The sequence below is a fragment of the Aethalodelphis obliquidens genome, unplaced genomic scaffold (genome assembly GCF_003676395.1).
Source record: "Aethalodelphis obliquidens isolate GAN/ISIS:26980383/991018 unplaced genomic scaffold, ASM367639v1 scaffold24, whole genome shotgun sequence".
Lineage (NCBI taxonomy): Eukaryota > Metazoa > Chordata > Mammalia > Artiodactyla > Delphinidae > Aethalodelphis > Aethalodelphis obliquidens.
This window is the reverse complement of record NW_020837968.1, coordinates 20,060,963-20,082,175: the sequence shown is the minus strand read 5'-3', so window position 1 is coordinate 20,082,175 and position 21,213 is coordinate 20,060,963. Positions and strand designations below refer to the sequence as shown.

General features: G+C 34.8%; 1 protein-coding gene across 4 annotated transcripts in view; it reads right to left on the bottom strand.

The window, feature by feature from the left end:
* Nucleotides 1–21,213, bottom strand: part of AHCTF1 (AT-hook containing transcription factor 1) — an 83,978-nt gene that overhangs the window by 19,586 nt on the left and 43,179 nt on the right. For 2 of the 4 annotated variants that reach the window (XM_027122385.1, XM_027122386.1), the window contains exons 16-29: nucleotides 20,547–20,651; nucleotides 19,591–19,684; nucleotides 18,020–18,143; nucleotides 17,828–17,884; nucleotides 16,866–17,012; nucleotides 16,112–16,299; nucleotides 7,733–7,877; nucleotides 7,521–7,652; nucleotides 6,681–6,831; nucleotides 6,080–6,230; nucleotides 5,642–5,749; nucleotides 3,284–3,476; nucleotides 1,488–1,691; nucleotides 396–810 (exon numbers count right to left, since the gene is read on the bottom strand). In XM_027122385.1, coding sequence (XP_026978186.1) covers nucleotides 396–810; nucleotides 1,488–1,691; nucleotides 3,284–3,476; nucleotides 5,642–5,749; nucleotides 6,080–6,230; nucleotides 6,681–6,831; nucleotides 7,521–7,652; nucleotides 7,733–7,877; nucleotides 16,112–16,299; nucleotides 16,866–17,012; nucleotides 17,828–17,884; nucleotides 18,020–18,143; nucleotides 19,591–19,684; nucleotides 20,547–20,651 — 2,214 coding nt within the window. The remainder of the gene's footprint in view (nucleotides 1–395; nucleotides 811–1,487; nucleotides 1,692–3,283; nucleotides 3,477–5,641; nucleotides 5,750–6,079; nucleotides 6,231–6,680; nucleotides 6,832–7,520; nucleotides 7,653–7,732; nucleotides 7,878–16,111; nucleotides 16,300–16,865; nucleotides 17,013–17,827; nucleotides 17,885–18,019; nucleotides 18,144–19,590; nucleotides 19,685–20,546; nucleotides 20,652–21,213) is intronic. The other 2 variants (XM_027122387.1, XM_027122388.1) reach the window with 2 other exon arrangements.

Here is a 21,213-nt window from a genome sequence, read left to right as displayed (position 1 = left end):
TGAGGCTGCTGTATGGATAAGTTAATCTAGTCTGTAAAGGTAGTATTATTATTTCTCATAGCTATAGGAAGACCTTAAGTCACACTGATACCTGACATTTCTTCCTTAACCATTACTGTTCTTTTCCAAATTTCATTTCCAAATAAAAACAGAACACACATTAAGTTCCGCTCTCCTCAAATCTCATACCTACTTATAATGAATGTAACAATATAAGTAAGCCATATTTGTAAGTGGAAAGAATTAAGATATGTGTATTATGTCTAGAACCTACTGTGCTGTGACCATACAATTATTTAACCCCGATGCTTTTCTGAAAAAGCAGACAAACCTCTATTACAAATTTTACTGAAGAGTATCAATGGCCATTTTGAATATTTGGGATGAGTTCTTACCCATTTGTTTCTCCAGGTCTGGAGGAGTTACTTCCAATTCAAATGTATCTTTATCACTGTTCTCAGTCTGTTCAGTTAAATTAGTAATTTGTTCAGTGGAAGAGCGTGTCACTGGCTTAGAGGCCATGAAAATACCTTCAAAGTCTTCTGGTGATGGAGCATCCTGATACTCCAAGGTAGTCTGGTCTGATCTGGTTGAAGTATTACTATTTTCTATGTTCACATCCAGTTTCTCCAAACTTTGTGAAGTTGTATCCTGTGACCTCACATTAATTTCTTGATGGTCCTTTTCAGGGCTATTCAGGGGAAAAGATGTTGCCTTATCTTTATTCTTCAGCCATTCAGCTTCTGCTGGAACTGCACATTTATGGAAAGGTGCAGTAATTAATGCTTTTGTTTTGCTATCATCTGCAGCCTGTTAAGTGAAAGGTTTGGAGAAAAATAATTTTACTAGTAAAAATCAGTCACATCTAAGCTATCCATCCCAATCATACCCACCCTTTCCACGTTCCGTTTTTCTCCAAATTCTTTTCTCCATCAAAATTCACTTATTCTAAACCCATTCTCTTCAGATTGCTGATTAAAAGTTAATGATTGTTAATGGTTCTCTAATTGGTAATAGACCACTAATCCCAAAAGACTAAAACACAGAATAGGCAAGATGCCCAATAAGCACCAATGAGTTCCTATTAACCTACAGTGGAGCTCTGAAGACATACCCTCCCTAAATAGACAACGAACTAGGAACTTAGTAAGAGAAGCAGTACAATACGGGTTAAAAAAACAAAGAAATTTAAAAAAACAAAACAAAACAATTCTAGTCCCATTTCTACCACCAAAAAGCTATTTGGTTATAGATAATTTGGCTTGGCGCTTCTAGTCCTATTTTCTTCACCTGTAAGTGATGGGTTTGGCTTGGCCAAGGCCCTAAAGTTGCCTTCTGAACTAATGTCTTCTGATTTTATGACTACCTGCAAGACTGTACATAAAAATCTATAGTGATATTATATAAATCAATTTATCTAACTTTTTACTTATAAGAGCTAATATATTCTTATTAAATCCTTTTGTTCCAACTATTATCAAACTTACTCCAGCAGTCCATTTTATGGTTATGCCTTCTTCCATGAATGAAATTCTAGTTTCTTTAAGTCGTAAAGGAGGAGTAGGAGACCTTCCAGGTGACAAAGAGGGAGACGCTAAAGGTGTTGTTCGAAGACCAGACCTTAGGATGGATTGAGGAGTGAACTCGGCAAATCCAGGGGAAGTAACTGACATAGCCAAAGTCTTAGCTTTCTATGACAAAGAGCAAATGGAATTCACTATTAGTGTTTGTAAAAGGCACCTACACAAGGACAGACAGGGCCAAGCGAGTCACAATGGTGGCTATATTCTCATCTCCAATAAAAATATCAATAAAAAGTTGTATTACACATTACTGGAAATACAAAATTCTACTCAGGGCTTTCTATATATAAGGCTATAAAAATAAACCATAAAGCTGCATCCATAATCATTCTAAAGACCTTGGTTATTCCCAGGTTTAAGTTCAACTTAATAAAGTGCTGAGATAAGATAAATTATTTAACTATTGCTTAGAAAAGTTTAGTTAGGTGAAAGAGATGATAGTGCATGATGAACAGAACCTAGTTTAATTATAGCAAGCTAATCTAAATTAGACTAACTTTAAGAATGTTTTTGAAAAAATATAATTCCATCACGACTCCAATAGTAACTGAATTACTTATAAGAATTCTGACTGGTTTACTATAATGAATACAAATAATTAGCATAGGAACTAGTTAGCAGAAATATTGATAATTCCTTCACTTAACCTCTCCTTTAAAGGACTAGTAAACAGATTATTGGATCCTGTTACATTATTAAATTCCATTAGATCTGTTACAAGATTATACTGATTTTTTTCCTAGATTCATTTTGGTAGCAAGTACAAAATTATTCCCTCATTTAATTTCATTTGAACTTAGCCCTAGAGAATAAAATGTGAATGTTTTTCTATAGAAGAAAAAAAGTAATACTATACTGGATATTAAATGTCAGGAACTTAATAATCTTAGCAAGCTTCTTTTCAACTTCTTTTAATAACTATTTTAGGTCTAGCATTTATTACAGTATCTTTTATCCAACCTGAAAAATAAGCATTCCCTGGCTTCACTTTAAATGCTGGATATCCAGAAACAATTAAGAAAAAACAACAACAAAAAAAGAAAGCTTCTGGGACTGAATCCAGAGCACTGGACAACGAGCTTGTGGATAACATATGTGAAAACATTTTGACAACGGGAGGGTAAAAGTCCACTGCTACCAGTCATCTCAAGTTTAGTTTTGTGGTTTCTCAGCTAATAATTTATCAGAGAGGGTGAAGGAAAAAGCAATTCCCTACTGATAGTAGGAAAGAGTAACAGTTTATAATTTTATTGAAGAAGCCAGAATTTTAAAATAAATTTTTCTAAAAATATTAAGAACTAAAAAGCATTTGATAAAGGAAAGAAATAATGGCAAAATGCTATCAGAAGCTGAATTAAAAAAAAAAGCAAATCCAAGAATATGAAAGCATTTTTCAAAGGAAAAAGGCCTATTTATAATAACCACAGAGGCTTGCATTACTTTCAGAGCAATATAACTGTTAACCTTGAGCATAGTGCCCGTTAACCACAAAGGGTAAATTTAATAAAGTCTGTTTCTGAAAATATAAAAATACAGTAAGCATTGTGGAAACATATCCACAGAAAAGAAAAAAGGAAAATAAAGGCTTAAAGCCCCTTATTACCCAAAGATATCAATTATAAACAGCTTATTTCTCTCCGCTACTTGAAAAGTAAGAACTTCCTAGCTTCACTAGGAATGCTAGACATGTTAATACTTACCTTAACTATAAGAGGAGTTTCAAGTAAATGTAATTCTGAAGCCCTGGAAGAATTGTGACGTGATCCTTTTGATTGTGAATTTACTGGCAATGAGGTGGACGCCAGGGACAAAGGAGATCTTGTGGGGCTTTGCTGAATAAATCCCAAACACTGAGAAGGCTGGGGGACAGGATGAACAACCAAATCCAGCAGTCTGTAATCACAGCATACATATAAATAGAAAAATCCTGGTAACATACTTGAGTTATACTGAAGGAACAAAAGAATTAGTACCCCATTTAATTATGCAGACTTCTATATTCACTAGTAAATATAACCATATGAAAATATAAATTCAGACAAGTATATTACTGTAATGCCACCCTTAGTTCCAGAAATCAAAATTAATTCAGTAGCAAAAAAGAGAATTATGAATTCTAGATAACAATTTGGTCATCCCCCTGCAACCCTGAAAAGGAGTTCTAGCCCTCCTCCCTCCCTTTTACCAATATTTACTGAGCCCCTACTATGTGCCAGGCATTATTTTCAAATGAAGATGAACTGTTAATGATTTAAATACTCAAGAAAACAAGGCAATGTTTCCCTAGCAATCCATTTGCTACGTTTCCCTAGCAATCCATTTGCTACAATTCACTTTCACAACATAAAAATTCCTTTCACCCACATGTGAGGTACCTAATGAATACTGGTTTATTTACCTTTATGGTTCTGATCACAATAAAGACTAGACTTACCAACCAAAAAAAAAAGTTAATTTTCTCAAATTAATGACGTTAGTGGCAAAAGAGAATCCCAGGATTCTACTAAATGGCTTTCTATAGTGTCCTGGACATTTTTATCATATCAAATGATAGGAGAGAGAGCCTTAACACTTTTATTATCGTTCCTTTCTTGAACCTCAGATCTATTAAAATACAAAGGAACTGAGAAAAAGTGACTTGTGGGAAAAATATCAAAACTACTGGTAGGAAAACAGAATGCCAGTGATAATGACATCCATTTGAAGCAATCTTCTTACCATCTCCTGAGGGTAATTAAAGGAAAAGAACCTCAATCTAATAAAATCCAAGAAAGGGAAAATCCTTTCACGATTTGAAAATATATCCATTATGCACACTACAAACAGCTTTGGCCCCAATTGCTTTTAAGTTATTAACTTATTCTGAGTACTTTATTCTTAGTATCATAGGTTCAGATAACTTTATTCCCATAAAATTATGTCATTCTGCCATTGATAAAATGTAAACAATCAAAAATTTCCAACAATTATGGTTATATTATTAAAGAATCATTACATTGAGACACTTGTTTGTTCTCTGCTATTGATGATTATGAACACTTCTCAACTCTTCAATGTTCTTAAATAAAATAAACACAATCACAATTTCATGTTGGATGCAAAATTTCAATTTAACTATTTACTTTTCTAATACCACAGGTTAAGAAATAAAATATTATTGCATCTGAAGCCACTTAAGACATTTTAGTAGGCTCTGTTACACAGGAACAAGCTTTAAGAAGCCAACCAAGATTAGTTGGGATTTATAAAAATAAGCTTTATTCATGGGTCAATCAACAATGAGATTAAAGAAAGCAAGTTAATAGTTTATTTTGCTCATGATTTTAATAAAACAAAGTTTGCCTCTTTTCTCTAGGCAGTCTGAAATCATTAAGCAAAAATTCTAAGCAGACAATCAACTGATGCAAAATTTCTTAAAATTACTATAATACTGCCCAAATTATTCATTTACAGCAAGCATTAAAAACTCATTCAAGAATTTAAAACAATATTTATAAAAATTTTAAAGACAATTTAAAAATTACAGTGTAATTATTAACTGTATCACCTCACACTGGTCAGAACGGCTATCATCAAAAAGTCTACAAATAATAAATGCTGGAGAGGGTGTGGAGAAATACGAACCCTCCTACACTGTTGCTGGGAATGTAAATTGGTGCAGTCACTATGGAGAACAGTATGGAGGTTCCTTAAAAAACTAAAAATAGAGTTACCATATGACCCAGCAATCCCATTCCTAGGCATATATCCAGAAATGAAGAAAATTCTAATTCGAAAAGGTACATGCGCCCCAATGTTCATAGCAGGACTATTTACAATAGCCAAGACATGGAAACAACCCAAGTGCCAATCAACAGACAACTGGTTTAAGAAAATGTGGTATATATATATAATGGAATTAGTCATAAAAAAAGAATGAAATGTTGTCATTTGCAGCAACATGAATGGACTTAGAGAATACCATACTAAGTAAAGTCAGATAGAGAAAGACAAATTTTACATCACAGTGTAATTCTTATCTAACCTTGTCTTTTAAAAGTGATTTAATAAATTCTTACCTAGAAATTTTTTGTGATGCTTTTGAAATTGGTGTTCCAACAAATGCCTCAGGCAGCTCTGGATCTGGGAGGGAATATACTATAGGAGATGGTTCCTCTATTTTAGGACTACGAAGAAAATAAAAATTTAACTTTTGATTATGTATCATGAGGAGGATTAAATTACAAATGCTATAAGAAGGTGAGATCAGATGGGAGAAGGGGGCTTTCATTTTTTTCCTCAGTGCATTTCTGCCTATTTACAAATAACGAACATAATTTGGTTTTAAATTTCAAGACAAAGAACATTCTTCTTGCAAGAAAAGTAGACAACATAAAAAAGAGTTTTCCTTTTTATATATATTAATAAGCTCTAAGGCTGGATTGTTTATGAATGCAGCTGATATCCAGGAAAGATTAACAAGTAGCATGACTATAAAAGGTGTAAGAAAAACATACCTATTGTAGACAGAGATGCTATTTTTAGGTTCATTACTTGCCCAGACCTCTCCAATTTTAGATAACACATTACTGATGAAAGTAGATCTTGTTAACACAGTTCCTGTTACAGCTTGCTTTGGAACTGCTGATAATGGTCTTGGCCTAGAAACTGTAAAATGAAAAAGGTAGGATTTAATTTCATCTCTAACACCAGAATTTTAATAGATTAATATGAAAGAGTGATTGGAGAAAACGAAACACAACATAAGGGCAGTTAAAGTTATATTTGGTTTAGCAACATCTATGCAGAAATTTAACAATTTGGGCTTTTAGGAGATGGTAAAATAATTATTCTACATGTTTTCTAGAAGTTAGACAGGAGTCTTCAAATGAAATAAAAAGAGTTCTGTCATTTTGTATTAAATAAACTGTAAAAAGTTCCAAGAAAGCTTTTGAGTTCTTGGGGTAGAGTAGCCAGTAAAAAAAAAAAAAAGTACCACTGTGAGGAATCAAAGCAACATTGAGCTAAATAGAAGATAACGATGGTTTCAGAAGATAATCAATCATTCAGTATCTTTTCTAGCCCAATACTTTATGACATTTTTCAATGATATCCTACCTTCTCGAAGAACTGATGATGCTGACAGATGGTAAGGCTTAGCTCGCTCAGTGGCTAATTTTCGCTGGACTCTAGGAAGAATTTTCCCATATTGGTCTAATATAGAATTTCGAGCCACTGATCTCTCTCGCAAACGAGGATCACGATCATTCTGTTGAACATATCATAACTGGTAAAAATTTAATCTTCAAAAATGTTAGTGCTATGTTTATATATCTACCATTTAACGTTAATTATGAATACGCAAGAATATCTTCCTCCTTCCTACATATCCATTCTTCCAAACCAAGGACCTCATACACACACCTAATTGCTTCATCAGTCCTTACCCGTCACTAAATTCCAAGCCTCTCCTTCCCAGGCTTGATTATTCACAATAAAAGCAATCGTTATCATTTACTAAGCAACATGTTCACACACACCTCTGTGCATCCTCACACAGAGATACTGTCATTTTGCAATTGAGGAAACCAAAGTTCAGAGAGTGTGCTCATTTGTTCACACAGAGCAAATGAACAATTAGCCCAACCCCTACAGTCCATACTTGTTGCACTATTTATTTCCTACTACTATCCTCTACCAATTCCTCTTGTTTTCCGAGTGGAGCAGTAAGTCTGGCAAGACTGTGGGCAGATATCTAAACAGAAATTGCATATATGAAAGAATTAGATAAGTAACAATACCCTGTTTCTCAATTCTGCTACAGAAGCCAAGAAGAGGATTTCCTAAACTCAAGATTATACAATGCTCAGCGGCTACCGAACTACAAGCTCTCATATAATAAAGTCACCTGTTTTCCCTATTCTCTTGTCCCCCATAATAAAACAAGTTTAACTGTACCATAAGCTTTATCTTCAGAGTTTGGTTCAGCTTCAAGGCAGGAATATAATTGGCACGCTGCAAATGGTGAACTAAAAGGAATTCATGATTCTGAACACTGGCACTGGACTGTAAAAATCTCACCAAACACTCCTAGAAAGAACAAAATAGATTTGTAAGCCACTAACTTATCCTGAGTTTCTGGATATAAGTTTATACTGATAAGTCATTACCTGTTCAGTGTCTGTGAATGGCAGCTTCAGTAAATCCTCCATTAAGCCCATTTCCTGACAGACTTCATATGTGTGCTTGAGCAACTCCTCTATATCCAACCTATTAGAATGCTGTCGCAGTAAACTCCAGGCTTCAACCATGCACCTGAAATCAATATTTATCAAAGTTTAGTTTTAGAAAAGCTATTTAAAATCTTCAAAACAAGTAATCCACCTGAAGAATCCCAAAGATACTTTGTACATGTAATTTAAAAGTACTTTAAAATTTTATAGAATACTAATCACTGCATAATGAAGTTGTCAACCAGAAGATAAGGCATCTCTAAAGACTTTATATTATAATAAAATGTTGAATATTTCATGTAATTTATTGAATACTGCACTGAAAGTAAAAAACAGAATTGTTCTATGGGTAGAGAATGGTTTTAAGCATATGAATTATTTACCCTCGTGATCACGTGGCTGACTGGGAGCTGCAGCTTGCTGTCACTGCTCAGCATCATTAGAGAGAATCACACCGCATACCATTAGCTCAGGAAAAGATCAAAATTCAAAATTTGAAGTATGGTTTCTACTTCATACAAGCATATTGCTTTGCACCATTTTAAAGTTGAAAAATTGCAAGTCAAACCATTTTAAGTCAGGGACCGTCTGTACCCAAGAGTTCAAGAAGACAAAAAACTAATGTGGTCTGCACAGTACTGAAAGATTAAAGCGAGGTTCTTGAGGTGACACTCAGCATGAGAAGAGTGGAAAAGAAAATGAGCAAAGACCTACAGACAGAAACAGCATATTGTATTGATGGGAAAATAAAGGACTTAGCTTGGTAACAGACGATTTTGGCTGATCTACAGCAAGATCTGACTGGAGAACTTGGGTCAAATTAGACAGTTTTAGATAACATGTGGGGCTGCTGAAACATCCTTCTGTGGGCAATAAAGTGTTAAATGAAGCAGTGTTTCTCATGACATATTGTTAAGTAGAAATAAGCTTAAAACAGCATGAATGGGCTTCGCTGGTGGTGCAGTGGTTGAGAGTCCGCCTGCCGATGCAGGGGACACGGGTTTGTGCCCCGGTCCGGGAAGATCCCACATGCCACGGAGCGGCTGGGCCCGTGAGCCATGGCCGCTGAGCCTGCACATCTGGAGCCTGTGCTCCGCAACGGGAGAGGCTGCTACAGTGAGAGGCCCGCGTACCGCAAAAAACAAACAAACAAACAAAAAACCAGCATGAATAACTAAAATTTCTAAAAATTAATCAATAAACAAAGCCTATAAATGTTTATGTATTTATTTAGATAACAAAATGTCTTGAAAAATATACACTAAGATTAACAATGATTAATCTGACAGGTAGAATTTTTGGAAGGGCAGATAACTGTCAAGTCAGAAGTGGGGGTAGAATAAAAAATGGCAAGCAGATAGGAATAATTTTCTAAAAAAAAAATCATTCCTAATTTTAAGTGAATAATTTTGATTTTAATAGGCATCTTAATTAAAAAGCTTTAGCTATAGTTTTTATTGAAATAAAAACAAAAACTGAAAGAAGGACCTATAAATAAATAACTGACCCTCGTAAGAAACACAGAATGTGTGAACAAAGTTACAGCAATTAGTATTCATAATGAAAATGCATCTGAGGAAATTTTGGCAGCACTGTCCCAGACTCCCACTAGACACAAAGTTTCCTGGGGAAGCAAATCCCACTGCTGGCAGTTCAGGGCCCTGTTAACTTTATTGTTTGGGGATTAGAATGTTTTAACGTATTCCAAAGAACTTATAAAACTAACGACCCAAATAAGTAAAACATTTGTGGTGTATTCCCTAAAAATCTGCATCTGAAATTGCCTTCCACTTCTTCTTCTACCAGGACAGGCATGACAGTGTAGTTGTTATAACCTGAGTATCTAAGAGGACTAATTTTTTTCCTAAATCAAAACTCTGGGAATGTTAAAATGAGCACACCATTTTTGTAGAAAGAAAAATAGCTAATGAGGATGAATGAACACCTCACCATTAATTTTAATATAAAGAAATAGATGAAGTGGGTATAATAAAATCTTGGTATCTGTTGAATTTGATTTAGGATGGGTGTATGGAATAGTCATTGCACTATTCTACTTTTTGTGTATTCTGGAATCTTCTTACAAAATGCTTACACCAAAATAAATTTCAGATGTATCAAAAATTTAAATGATAAAACAAAAAACATAGAATGGTAATAGAAGCAGTGAGAGGATTAAATAATAATATTGAAGTGGAAAAGACACAAAAGTCATAAAAGTACTGGTCATTCTGACTTCATAAAATAGCTCTTTATGAAAAGATGCGTTCAATTATTATAGTGAGATCATATTAATATTACCATTTTCACCTACCAGATGGATAAAAGTGACAGGTGACAATGGTAATATTAATATGATTAATTATTATTAGGGGGGTTAAACTGGCATGACATTCATGGAAGGCAACATGCCATTATCAAAATTACAGTTGCAAATATCCTTTTACCCAGTAATTCCACTTCCAGGATTTTACCTTACAAAATAAATTTGCACTTGTGTAAAATGGGTGGTTACTCACACACAGCAGTGTTTAAAACAGTAAAACAGTAAAACCACCTAAATGTTCACTAAGGGAAGCCAGTTAAAAAAATACTGGTACATCCACTCTTTATGCACTATTATGAAATGAATTCCAAACTAGCTTTAAAAGTATATTGCAGAATGATGTACAGTATGCTGTTTGTATTTTTTTAAAAAGGGAGAGGGGGTGAAAATGACATATATACACATTTGCTTAGTAGGTCCAAAACGGTTTAGGAAGGATACACTAGAAATTAACATTGTTTGGGTAGTGGGAGGAAGCTTAGGAGGCTGGGAATTCACTGTGTATCCTTTTGTACCTTTAGAAAGAAGCATGTATTTATCTTACTATTCAAAAACAGAAAGAGCCATATTCTTGCCCCTCTTCCCCCAGCTCATGGATATATATTTTAAGTTTTCCACTTTAAAGTACGATATCTACCCCCAGTTGAGCAGACATACTAGTAGGAGTAAGATTAATTTATTTATGACTTATCAAATATTAATCTAGTAACAGTGAGCATACCTGAAAGCAAAAGACAAATGATAATGTTTTTTCCCAGTTTCTCCCCTAGCAGGAGAAGACACAGTTACCTCCAACTACAAGAAACTGATGCTCCATTTTGGGCCAACAAGTGCATAAATTTTAAAATAAGTTAAGTTTCAAATTCCCGCTCTCTCCTGCTTCCTATGGCAGAAAGGCATGATGCCAGGAAAAGCAGTAAGAAAATCACTTCAACTGATGAAAGGCTAAACTAGCATGTTGATAGTAAAAGTTATTTCAATAAGAAATGTATGGGGGTTCTTGGCGATACAGCAAGAAGAGAGCCTGAAAGAAGAGAGCCTGAAAAACACTCCTGTGACAAGCTCCAAAAATGCTAGATTGAATATAAACAATCTTTTGAAACGCGTCATGGAGATCACAATGAAAAAACAAATTCCAGAGAGGTAAACAAGCAACTACTGGTTTCCAGTGATTAGTGTAAAAGTTAAAATATTTGGAAAAGATATATCATAAATAACAGAATATTGGTATAGCTACATTAACAATTACTCATGATGAAGGTTACTCTATAATAATAAAAGGTTAAAGTCGTTTAAAAAACCTCTTATGTATCTAATATTCGAAATACAAAAAGTTAGCAGTATTATGAGGAATGAACACATCCTTCATTAGAGTAGGCAACTTGCTATCTATCTATCTATCTATCCATCGCTGCATCGCACGGCGTGCAGGATCTTAGTTCCCCAACCAGGGATCAAACCCACGCCCCGCTGAAGTGGAAGTGCAGAGTCTTAACCAGTGAACCATCAGGGAACTCCCGCAAACCTTTCTTAATAATTAAGCAGACCACACACACACACACACACACACACACATCATTAAGGACATACAAGGATTAAAACCACACAATGAACAAACTTGATCTTTTAGACAAATACACTTGACATCTCACCTAATAAATGAGCAACACATTGACTACTTGTGAATACAAGTCTTAATAAATTTTAGAGGATGGGTACCACATTGATCACATTATGTAGTCACGATGCAATTAAGATAGAAAAGAACAAGATAATTTTTAAACCCACATTTGTAAAGTGAAACTTCTAAATACCTGATAGGAAGAGAAAAAAATCATAATGAAAATTTAAAAATACTTAGAACAGAAAGATAATTAAAATTGTGGGATGATGCCACAGCAATAGACAGAACATTCAGATTTATGTTTTTATATTAGTAAAGATAAAGGGTTGAGAATGAAAAATCATCCAACTTGAGTTAAAAAGCACAACTTGAGTTAAAAAGCACTTCCCTGGGCTTCCCTGTTGGCACAGTGGTTGGGAGTCCGCCTGCCAATGCAGGGGACACAGGTTCGTGCCCCAGTCCGGAAAGATCCCACGTGCCACGGAGCGGCTGGGCCCGTGAGCCATGGCCGCTGAGCCTGCGTGTCCGGAGCCTGTGCTCCACAACGGGAGAGGCTACAACAGTGAGAGGCCCGTGTACCACAAAAAAAAAAAAAAAAAGCACTTCCCTGGTGGTGCAGTGGTTAGGAATCCGCCTGCCAATGCGGGGGACACGGGTTCGAGCCCTGGTCCAGGAAGATCCCACATGCCGCGGAGCAACTAAGCCCGTGCGCCACAACTACTGAGCCTGTGCTCTAGAGCCTGTGAGCCACAACTACTGAAGCCTACACTCCTAGAGCCCATGCTCCATAACAAGAGAAGCCACCACAATGAGAAGCCCGTGCACCGCAACGAAGAGTAGCCCTCGCTCGCTGGAACTAGAGAAAAGCTCGTACGCAGCGACAAAGACCCAACACAGCCAAAAATAAAAATAAATTTTAAAAAAATTAAAAAAAAAAGCACAGCAGAATAAAACCCACAGGAAGTGGGAAGAAAAGAATAAAGACAATGATTGCGCCTATACAAAAAGGTTTTCCAGCTCTATCGTACTTTTATGTTACTAAGACTGAATACTCAGTGTTAACAGCTGAAAATCTAAAGCTGTTACTTTGAGGCTATCGTGTACTGTGCATCATGATTACTTTGCAGGTAAACCTATTTGCCAAGCCATAATTGTGATGGTATGTCTATAAATAAAGCTCATACAACTGGAAAGCTACCATCATAATGGTTTTAAAGAAAGTTGATCTTAATAAAGAAGTGGTAGGGTTTCCCTGGTGGCGCAGCGGTTGACAGTCCGCCTGCCGATGCAGGGGACGCGGGTTCGTGCCCCGGTCTGGGAGGATCCTATGTGCTGCGGAGCGGCTGGGCCCGTGGGCCATGGCCGCTGAGCCTGCGCATCCAGAGCCTGTGCTCCGCAACGGGAGAGGCAACAACAGTGAGAGGCCCACGTACCGCAAAAAAAAAAAAAAAAAAGAAGTGGTAGAGGCTAGAGTCAGGAGTCAGGCTGCAAAGTTAAATAAATGATGGCAGTGACGGTTAACTTTAAAAAAATTCAATCTACCACCGTTTACTAATGACTTACTACCTGCAACTATAATAGTGCTTGCAAAATTTAACCCTCGAAATGTTGCAAGCTGGTCATTATTAACCCATGAGGAAACCTGGGCTCGGAAAGGATAATTTAACTGCTTTTGATCATATTTTAGAATGTAGCAGAATTCAGGTATAAATTCAGATCTATTTGCGTCCAAAGATTGTGCTCTTAACATCTTTGCTACCATCAGCAGCTATTACAGTATTGTTATTTTTTTAAAGATATAGATTAATAAATAATATCATCATTAATATAAATTCAAACAATAGCTGGAAAACCAAACAACACCTCACTTATCTAGCATGTGGTGAGTTTGGGGAGAGGGTTAGTATTCTGATAGTTGAAGTATCAAAATTTTTTCAGCTACTTTAACTATTGCTATGCAATCATGGCATATGGATGTTAGCAAGACCGCTGTGTAGCCTGACTTACTTTTAGTTCAAACTTCCCAAGCTTAGATTTTTTCCATGTTTCAAGCACACTGTGGTTAATCATTCTGTTGGGACTAGAGATGTAGGCATTTGGGGAAATTAGGTGATTATGTGCTAAACATGGGACATACCTCAGAACTTTGCTTTCTTGAATTAAGTCCCTAAAAATCAGCTTGTTTTCTTGTCATTTACTTCTTTCTAATAAAAGTGGAGGGCAGAATATGTATGTAGCTGCATGACCTCCTGAGCAATGAAACATGGCTGCCTTTCTGCACAAGTATCAGTTCAAAAACTAAAGCAGCCTCTTCCTACATTGTTTTCTTACTTTCAATAAAAACAACAAAAAAGGATGAAATCTTGCCATTTGGACAACACAGATGGATCTTGAGGGTATTATGCTAAGTCAGACAGAGAAAGACAAATACCATATAACCTCACTTCAATGTGGAATCTATCAAAAACTCATGAAAAAAGAGATCAGATTTGTGGTTACCAGAGGAGGGGGGTGGGGAGTGGGTGAAATGGATGAAGTGTCAAAAGGTACAAACTTCCAGTTATAAAATAAATAAGTCACGGTAAATAATACTGTATTGCATATTTAAAAGTTGCATATTTAAAAGTAAATCTTTAAAGTTCTCATCACAAGAAAAAAAATTCTATAACTATGTATGGTGACAGATATTAACTAGACCTATTGTGGTGATCATTTTATAATACATACAAATTCAAACCATTATGTTGTACACTTGAAACTAATATAATACCGTATGTCAACTATACCTCAACTTAAAAACAAAAACAAACCAAAAAAACCCCCACTGTTACTTATCTTAAGAGTTGTCTTCTGCCTCTCTAACATTCGAGTCATTCTCCAGTTATAGAACCAGTAATTATCTTAAACATTTACTGAATCTGAAAACATGCTATCTCACAAATGGCATTTTGAGTGGTCCTTTGTTTTCACTCCTGCACTTACTGTAAAGGACACTTAATAATGCTAGTGTTCTGGGGACTAGATAACTGAGGCTTTATTGTACTTGAGAAATAAGGTTTTGAAATTACACTATATAAAGTTTGTATTATTATAAACATTATTACATAATGTTTGCTATGGCTAAGGGAGAGGAAATGAGAATCTAGCAAAACAGAGAAACATACTCTGGATGAATCAAAGGACAACGGAATGAAAAAGAGGAAAAACCACCAACCTTTCAAAGTTTTTTCCCCTCAATGTTCCAACATCTGCTTTTCTGATGTAAAAGCATTAGTGTGCAAGTACCACCTCTTTAAAGTCACTTAAAAGTGAGAAGCTTACATGCAACTGAAAAAAATGTGCATGCTACTTGCCTACCAAGTACTAGAACTCTTAACCCATTTATTAAACATTTATCTCCTTTAGCTTCTTTAAATTTTTGTTCTTATATTCATTCTTAATTTATTCGGCTTAGTCAAATACTTTTGCTAACCAAAATTATTTCAACAAGTACTTCTTAGTTCATTACTTCTGAGGACACTGTAAGTTTCAATATGTCTAACGAGTCTATTATTAAACTGCAAATCTGTCTGAAACGGAAAGATTCAACCCTCTCTCCTCAGAAATACATCCTGTTTAACCAAAGAGAACAAAGAAAACAACTTTCAGAGTGCTGACACTGAAGTGCTGTATGGTTCATAAATGACAATTTGGGATGAGTAAAGTGACCAATTTTTAAAAATATAAAAAATGACCCAACCAGTAAGATTGAAAAAAAAAAATACAAGTTGAAAAAAATAGTTACAATCTAAGAAATTTCAGCCCCAAACGAGTTTCCCAATTAACTAGGTATTAAGAAAACCCCAAAACCAGATTACTATATTTCCAATCATGCCATTTAACTTGTCATTTATTATATACATGACAAATATAATTATTATAGCAACAGTGTATTGCTATAATGCAACAAGAAAAATCAAAGAATTGCAACACCCAAGCAACCAAGACTAACAAAAATATCAGAGTACCATCACTGGAATACACCCTCAAAGAGCATAATTTATCAACTCAACATATTTCTGGCTGTTTTTCAGCATAATCAAACTTCAACTGTCCACGCAGGAGACTGTCAATATTGCCAGGTAGAAACAAATACAATTTTTAAACCTCAGTTTGATTTCCCCTTTTACTCAAGGCACTTCTTTTCTTCATCTTATTTTAGATAAAAGGTGCTTTACATTTTTCTTAATGATGAAAAGATGAATAACATAAGAATACTGTGTAAGGCAACCAAATCAAAATATACATTGCTACTGTCTATTTCATCAATTCCACTTTATTAACACATGAACAAGAGTTTGACTGTACTTTCAAAATAGGTACTTACCTATTAAAGAGCAAAACAGTGAGGTGAAGGATAACATCACTACCACTGGACACTGTTGGCTTCATTGCTTGAATATATCTGAGGGCTTGTCTGTGCTCACCCTGACCCATGAAGGCTTCAATAATCTTTGAATGTTGCCATGACACAGGTTTTACAGTAGCTGGGTGAAACAGAAGATCCAAACCACTCTGCAAAAATGACATAAAAATTGGTAAATACAAATATAATGCTTTGCTTTTAGAAAAAAAAAAAAAGGCAACATACTAAACCTACATAAACCAAGATAAAACCAATTTAAATATATCTGAAAATACCTACTTTAATCTATGATATTGATATATTTTATTTTAGATAAAAGCCTTACCAAAAGCCTCATACTTTTGAGACCTTTTTAAGCTAGTATATAGAATCTTTCCATCACCAGTTTCATACATCAGTGCCAAATTCTGCCTTCTCTAGTTCACCCAACACCCAACCATATCTCTAACATATCAATCACTATATTTGCACTATTAGTAATTATTTATTTGTTTCCTTCCTTCCTTAGACAGTAAGGAACCTGGGGTTCTAAACTATTTTATCTTTGTACTGCCTAAGATGGTGCTTGGTGAAGGTACTGATTAAACTGAATCCTTAAATTACCTCTGGAAGTAGGTGTCATATCTTTAATATCAAATTTAAATCCAGTTATGTATTTTTTCTAAAATTCTAATAATTTACAAAAGCTTACATTATAAGTGAAATACAGACTTACCTCATAGTCATTATGATCTATCAGCCAAAACCCTTGAATAAGTTTAACCTGGCCCCAAGAAATGGCAAAGGCAGTGGGAAATGATTCAATGGAAGTATCCGTTTTGTTTGGAAAGGAATACATAATATCAAGTAGCAAATAAATAGTCTTTAAAAAAGAGGATTAAGGACAATAAACAAAAAGAAAAACTCCTACATATATATTTGCAATAGGTAGCAACAGAAGATATCAGAAAAAAGGCTTAAGACACTTCTTTAGGTGTTCAGAAAGCCATTATGGATGTCCAGCTACAGAAGTATAGTTTTATTAAACACGGGTACAGCCAATCGCACAACCGACTTCATTCATTCTCAATAGCAAGTACCACCACAAAGGAGATGATCTAAAGCATACTTTCTTCATGAAGTTAGTAGCTTGGCAAATTTAAGAAAGCTATACACGAAATTCCAGTTATCCAGCAAAACCTGGCAGCCTTTAAGCAAACACATCACTTATGTTATAAATTATTAATAAAACTACACATTTTGACTAAGAAACTGACATTAGTACAAAAATCTTAAGAGACCACAAGGCTCAAACACAATGCCTAAGTAATTTAAGCTAACTTATAATGCATTCATATTCAGCACATGAATTAACCTCAGAGAATGACCACTTGCTAGCAATGTTTTAGAGCAGATGTCCTTAACTTTGTTTGGGAGTGTCTTGGACACATTTGAGAGTCTGATAAAAGCCATGAACCCTATCCCTAGGAAAATAAACTTAAAACAAAATTTTGCATAGATTCAAGGTTAACCATAGACCATCTGAACCCAACCAACAGGTCCTGGATTAAGAATCTTTCTTTTAAGACAAATCCAAATGTGAAATTGAGATTGGATGAGATGCATAAGGTTCCCACTAGTCTGACACTGAATGATTTTGGTAATACATGAATTATTTGATAAAATTTTAAAGGATACAACAGAATGCTTGCTTGCTTCGGTAACGTTGTCTAGTAGGTATATGTCAAGTAATGCCTATTAAAAAAAAATTTAGTGCATTGTATATATTCGTCCATCTATGCTCCTTGCTTTCCCAAGCCCGTGCCAGGTATGAAAAGTCCCGCCCAACTTTGGAGACTAAAAAATGATATCATGTTATTGCAAACCTACATGTAGACTAGTAGGAGGATATTTTCCTGTGCCTCCTTCATCCCGTTTCCACAACTTCTCTACTCGATCTCCTAACTGAGAAACCATTCCATCAATCATCAAGCAATCAGGGTTCCACTTCCCTCTGCAATAAGGACAACATTAAGGATATTTAGCATTAGTGTTAAATTATTATTATCAAAACAAAAAGCACCAAACTCTTAAAAGTAATGATCTCAACTATCAAAGGCAGAAGAGATTCGAGGACAGGATCCCATCATGAGAAATCCAGACATCAAGGAAAGTTAGTCAGATAAACCCTGAAGAAGCTTCAAGTTTGGTCATCAGCAAGTCAGTCAGTGAAGGTCAGATTCCAGGGAAGAATGTGGTCTAGCCAGCAAAATGCCTGAGGCTTACTTTTTACCATCTTGAGATTACCAAAGAGCATGGCAGCTCAGTATAAAGAAAATAATACTGTAGTTCAATGTCAATATTTTCAGTTTCATCACTTGGACTAGTCTTTTAACCTCATTAATTCCCTGATAATATATATTACTGAGCACCTACAAAGGGGTAAGCAGATATGGACCTTGTCTGTTTCCTCATCTAAGATTAATAACAGCAGAAGCAGTTACTAATTATTGAATGAAATTTTCTTAGGAGTAAGGCACTGTAAGAGGTACCTTGCATATAATATTTTATTTCATCTTTATATTAACTTTATAATTTATGTGACAAATACGATTAGAAAGCTTAGCCAACCTGCTCAAGGACATACACTTTGGAAATAACAGATCTAGAAATTTTCAATATGCCTAATAAATCTCCCAAGCCAATGCTCACTATCGTAGATCAGTTACTCTAAAGTACTGGACCTCCCAACTTGCTATGCGCAGCCTTATACAGATTTCCAAGTGAGTCTGACACAACAAACCCAGAACCAAGGTTTGTGAATCACTGCTCTAAAGGTTCTAAGCTGCTCTACAATTCTGTCATTCCAACCCGTAGAAGAAGGCTATTTATAATCCCAAGGTAGAGCCAAGGCTCTAAACACTCCTCTTTTTTCTTCTATTACTTCTATATATTTATTTCAAAGGAACCAACTACATATGTATTTAAAGGGAAGGGGGGAGTATGTATTTAAAGAAAAGAGAAATAAAGGAAATAAAGAAAAAAGTGGTTGAAGTGCTGAAATGCAAATGGTAATGGAAAAATAATGTAAAATAACTAACGTGATATATATTTTATGCTTTAATAAACAGTTGCTTCTAGTCTTTTTCTGTGTAAGAATTCTCAGGAAAAATACATGCTTAAATTATAGAATCTCCTCCAATAAATCAATCATGTGGTAAATAATTTTATTTAGGAAATAATAAACAGCTATTCTCAAGTTCTAAAATAAAGGTGTAACCATTAGGTCAAGGCAAACATTACAACTAAAATAGTAATGCTGGTGACAAATTCATATACTTTACTGAGAATTCCACCCATTTAATCGTTTTATAACATGATGAATTCTGTTCTGAGAAAGCTTTAACTTCTTACACAAGTAACTTCTAAAATAGTTTTTGAAGGTTCTGGATGTACTATACCTTGATGAACGCTCACACTTCTGTCGACGACTGGTGTAGTAGTTCTGAATTACAGGGTAGTTGTAGCATAACCTTGACAACTGCACAGCATCATCTAGATGTTTTTTAAGAGTTAGAAGAAAAGCTAGTAATATTTCCAAAATATCCCCCAAATACTTAAAGTTACATACAATGATATTTTACTATAATTTTGTAATGTTGTTCAATTTGCAGGCTTCTTAAAGTAATAAAAGAACACTGCACACCTTTATTAATAGATGCACAAATGAGAAAACTGAGTCTCCCATAAAAGTCTTGTAACAAAAGGAAGCTGGCTTAAAACCATGGAAAAGCTATCCTAGAAAATGATTTTACTCCCTTAGGCACAAATGATAATTTAAAAGCAAGCAAGTTCAAGTAAAACTCTAAGAGAATTATGAAAGAATAAGATCAACAGTAAGTATGCACAATGGCAGAAGCACTTCTAAGTCTGTGTATCCTGGAAATGCGAGAAGTTGGATACTTTTGTTCTAAACAAATATAGTAAGTCAAATTCTCTAATTCTTGGTATTAGATGAGTTATTAGATAAAGAGAGTATTTAACTGATGGCTAGTAATACTGGTTAATAACCATATTAAAAGAACACTTAAGAGAAAAAGATGGACAAATTAGATTATAAAATTCATAGTTCTATGGATCTAAATTATAGCCAGTGATATCATTGAACCCATCTTCAGAAGCCATGTTTCAGCAAATATTCTTTCCTTTTAACCCAATAAACATGTATGGAACACATGTGTATCAGGCATGGGATGAAGCACTGAAGGTACAAAGAAGGGAAGAATGTAAGAAAAGAAGAATACAAGAAAACATAAGTGAGGTGGTATAAGAAAGGAATCCTACAACAGAACAACAAAATTATAAAGATTTAAGAATGTTCCAATGTTAATATTTATAGATTAGGTAAATATTTTACCTAAGCCCTCTGGTAAAAGCCCAGAATGAGAGAACCAAAGAACCACTTGTGCATATTGACAGATGAGCTGGGTAACCATATACTTATTGCTTAAATCCATAAGACCTGCAAAGAGTTAAAATCTGTTGTTAGCTTTCAATTTATCAACCACAAATGAAAAATCAAGGCACTCAATAGTTTTCAAAAAAAGTAATTAATTACTTGGTGATTTTAAGCAATATGTATGTATTTTTAAACAAACTTAGCTTGAACAAATAATCTCCAAAATGCTAAACTAACTCATTGACTAAAATAGACACTTTAGGTACGTATGCTTCTATATTAGCTATACTTCCATTTACCTAATTTCAGTAGTCAGATTTTTACATTAAAACAAACTAGTACAGTATCATCATACAGGTTGTTCAAACCAGGCCTTTAGACGAAACTGGCTATTTTGTTTAAATGGCAAAACAGAGGAGAAAAATTACAATGACCAACTCTATGAATAAAAACTTACATATAATTAAAAAATCTGAAATTCTACCATTAGTACACTATCTTAACAATCCTTAATCCCCAAATTTCCCAACCTTATTTAATCATCAGCTCATGGCACATCTAATAACATTCTGTAGCTTTTCATTAAAAAAAAAAAAAAAAATCCCAGCATTTGAGAAATGATGGC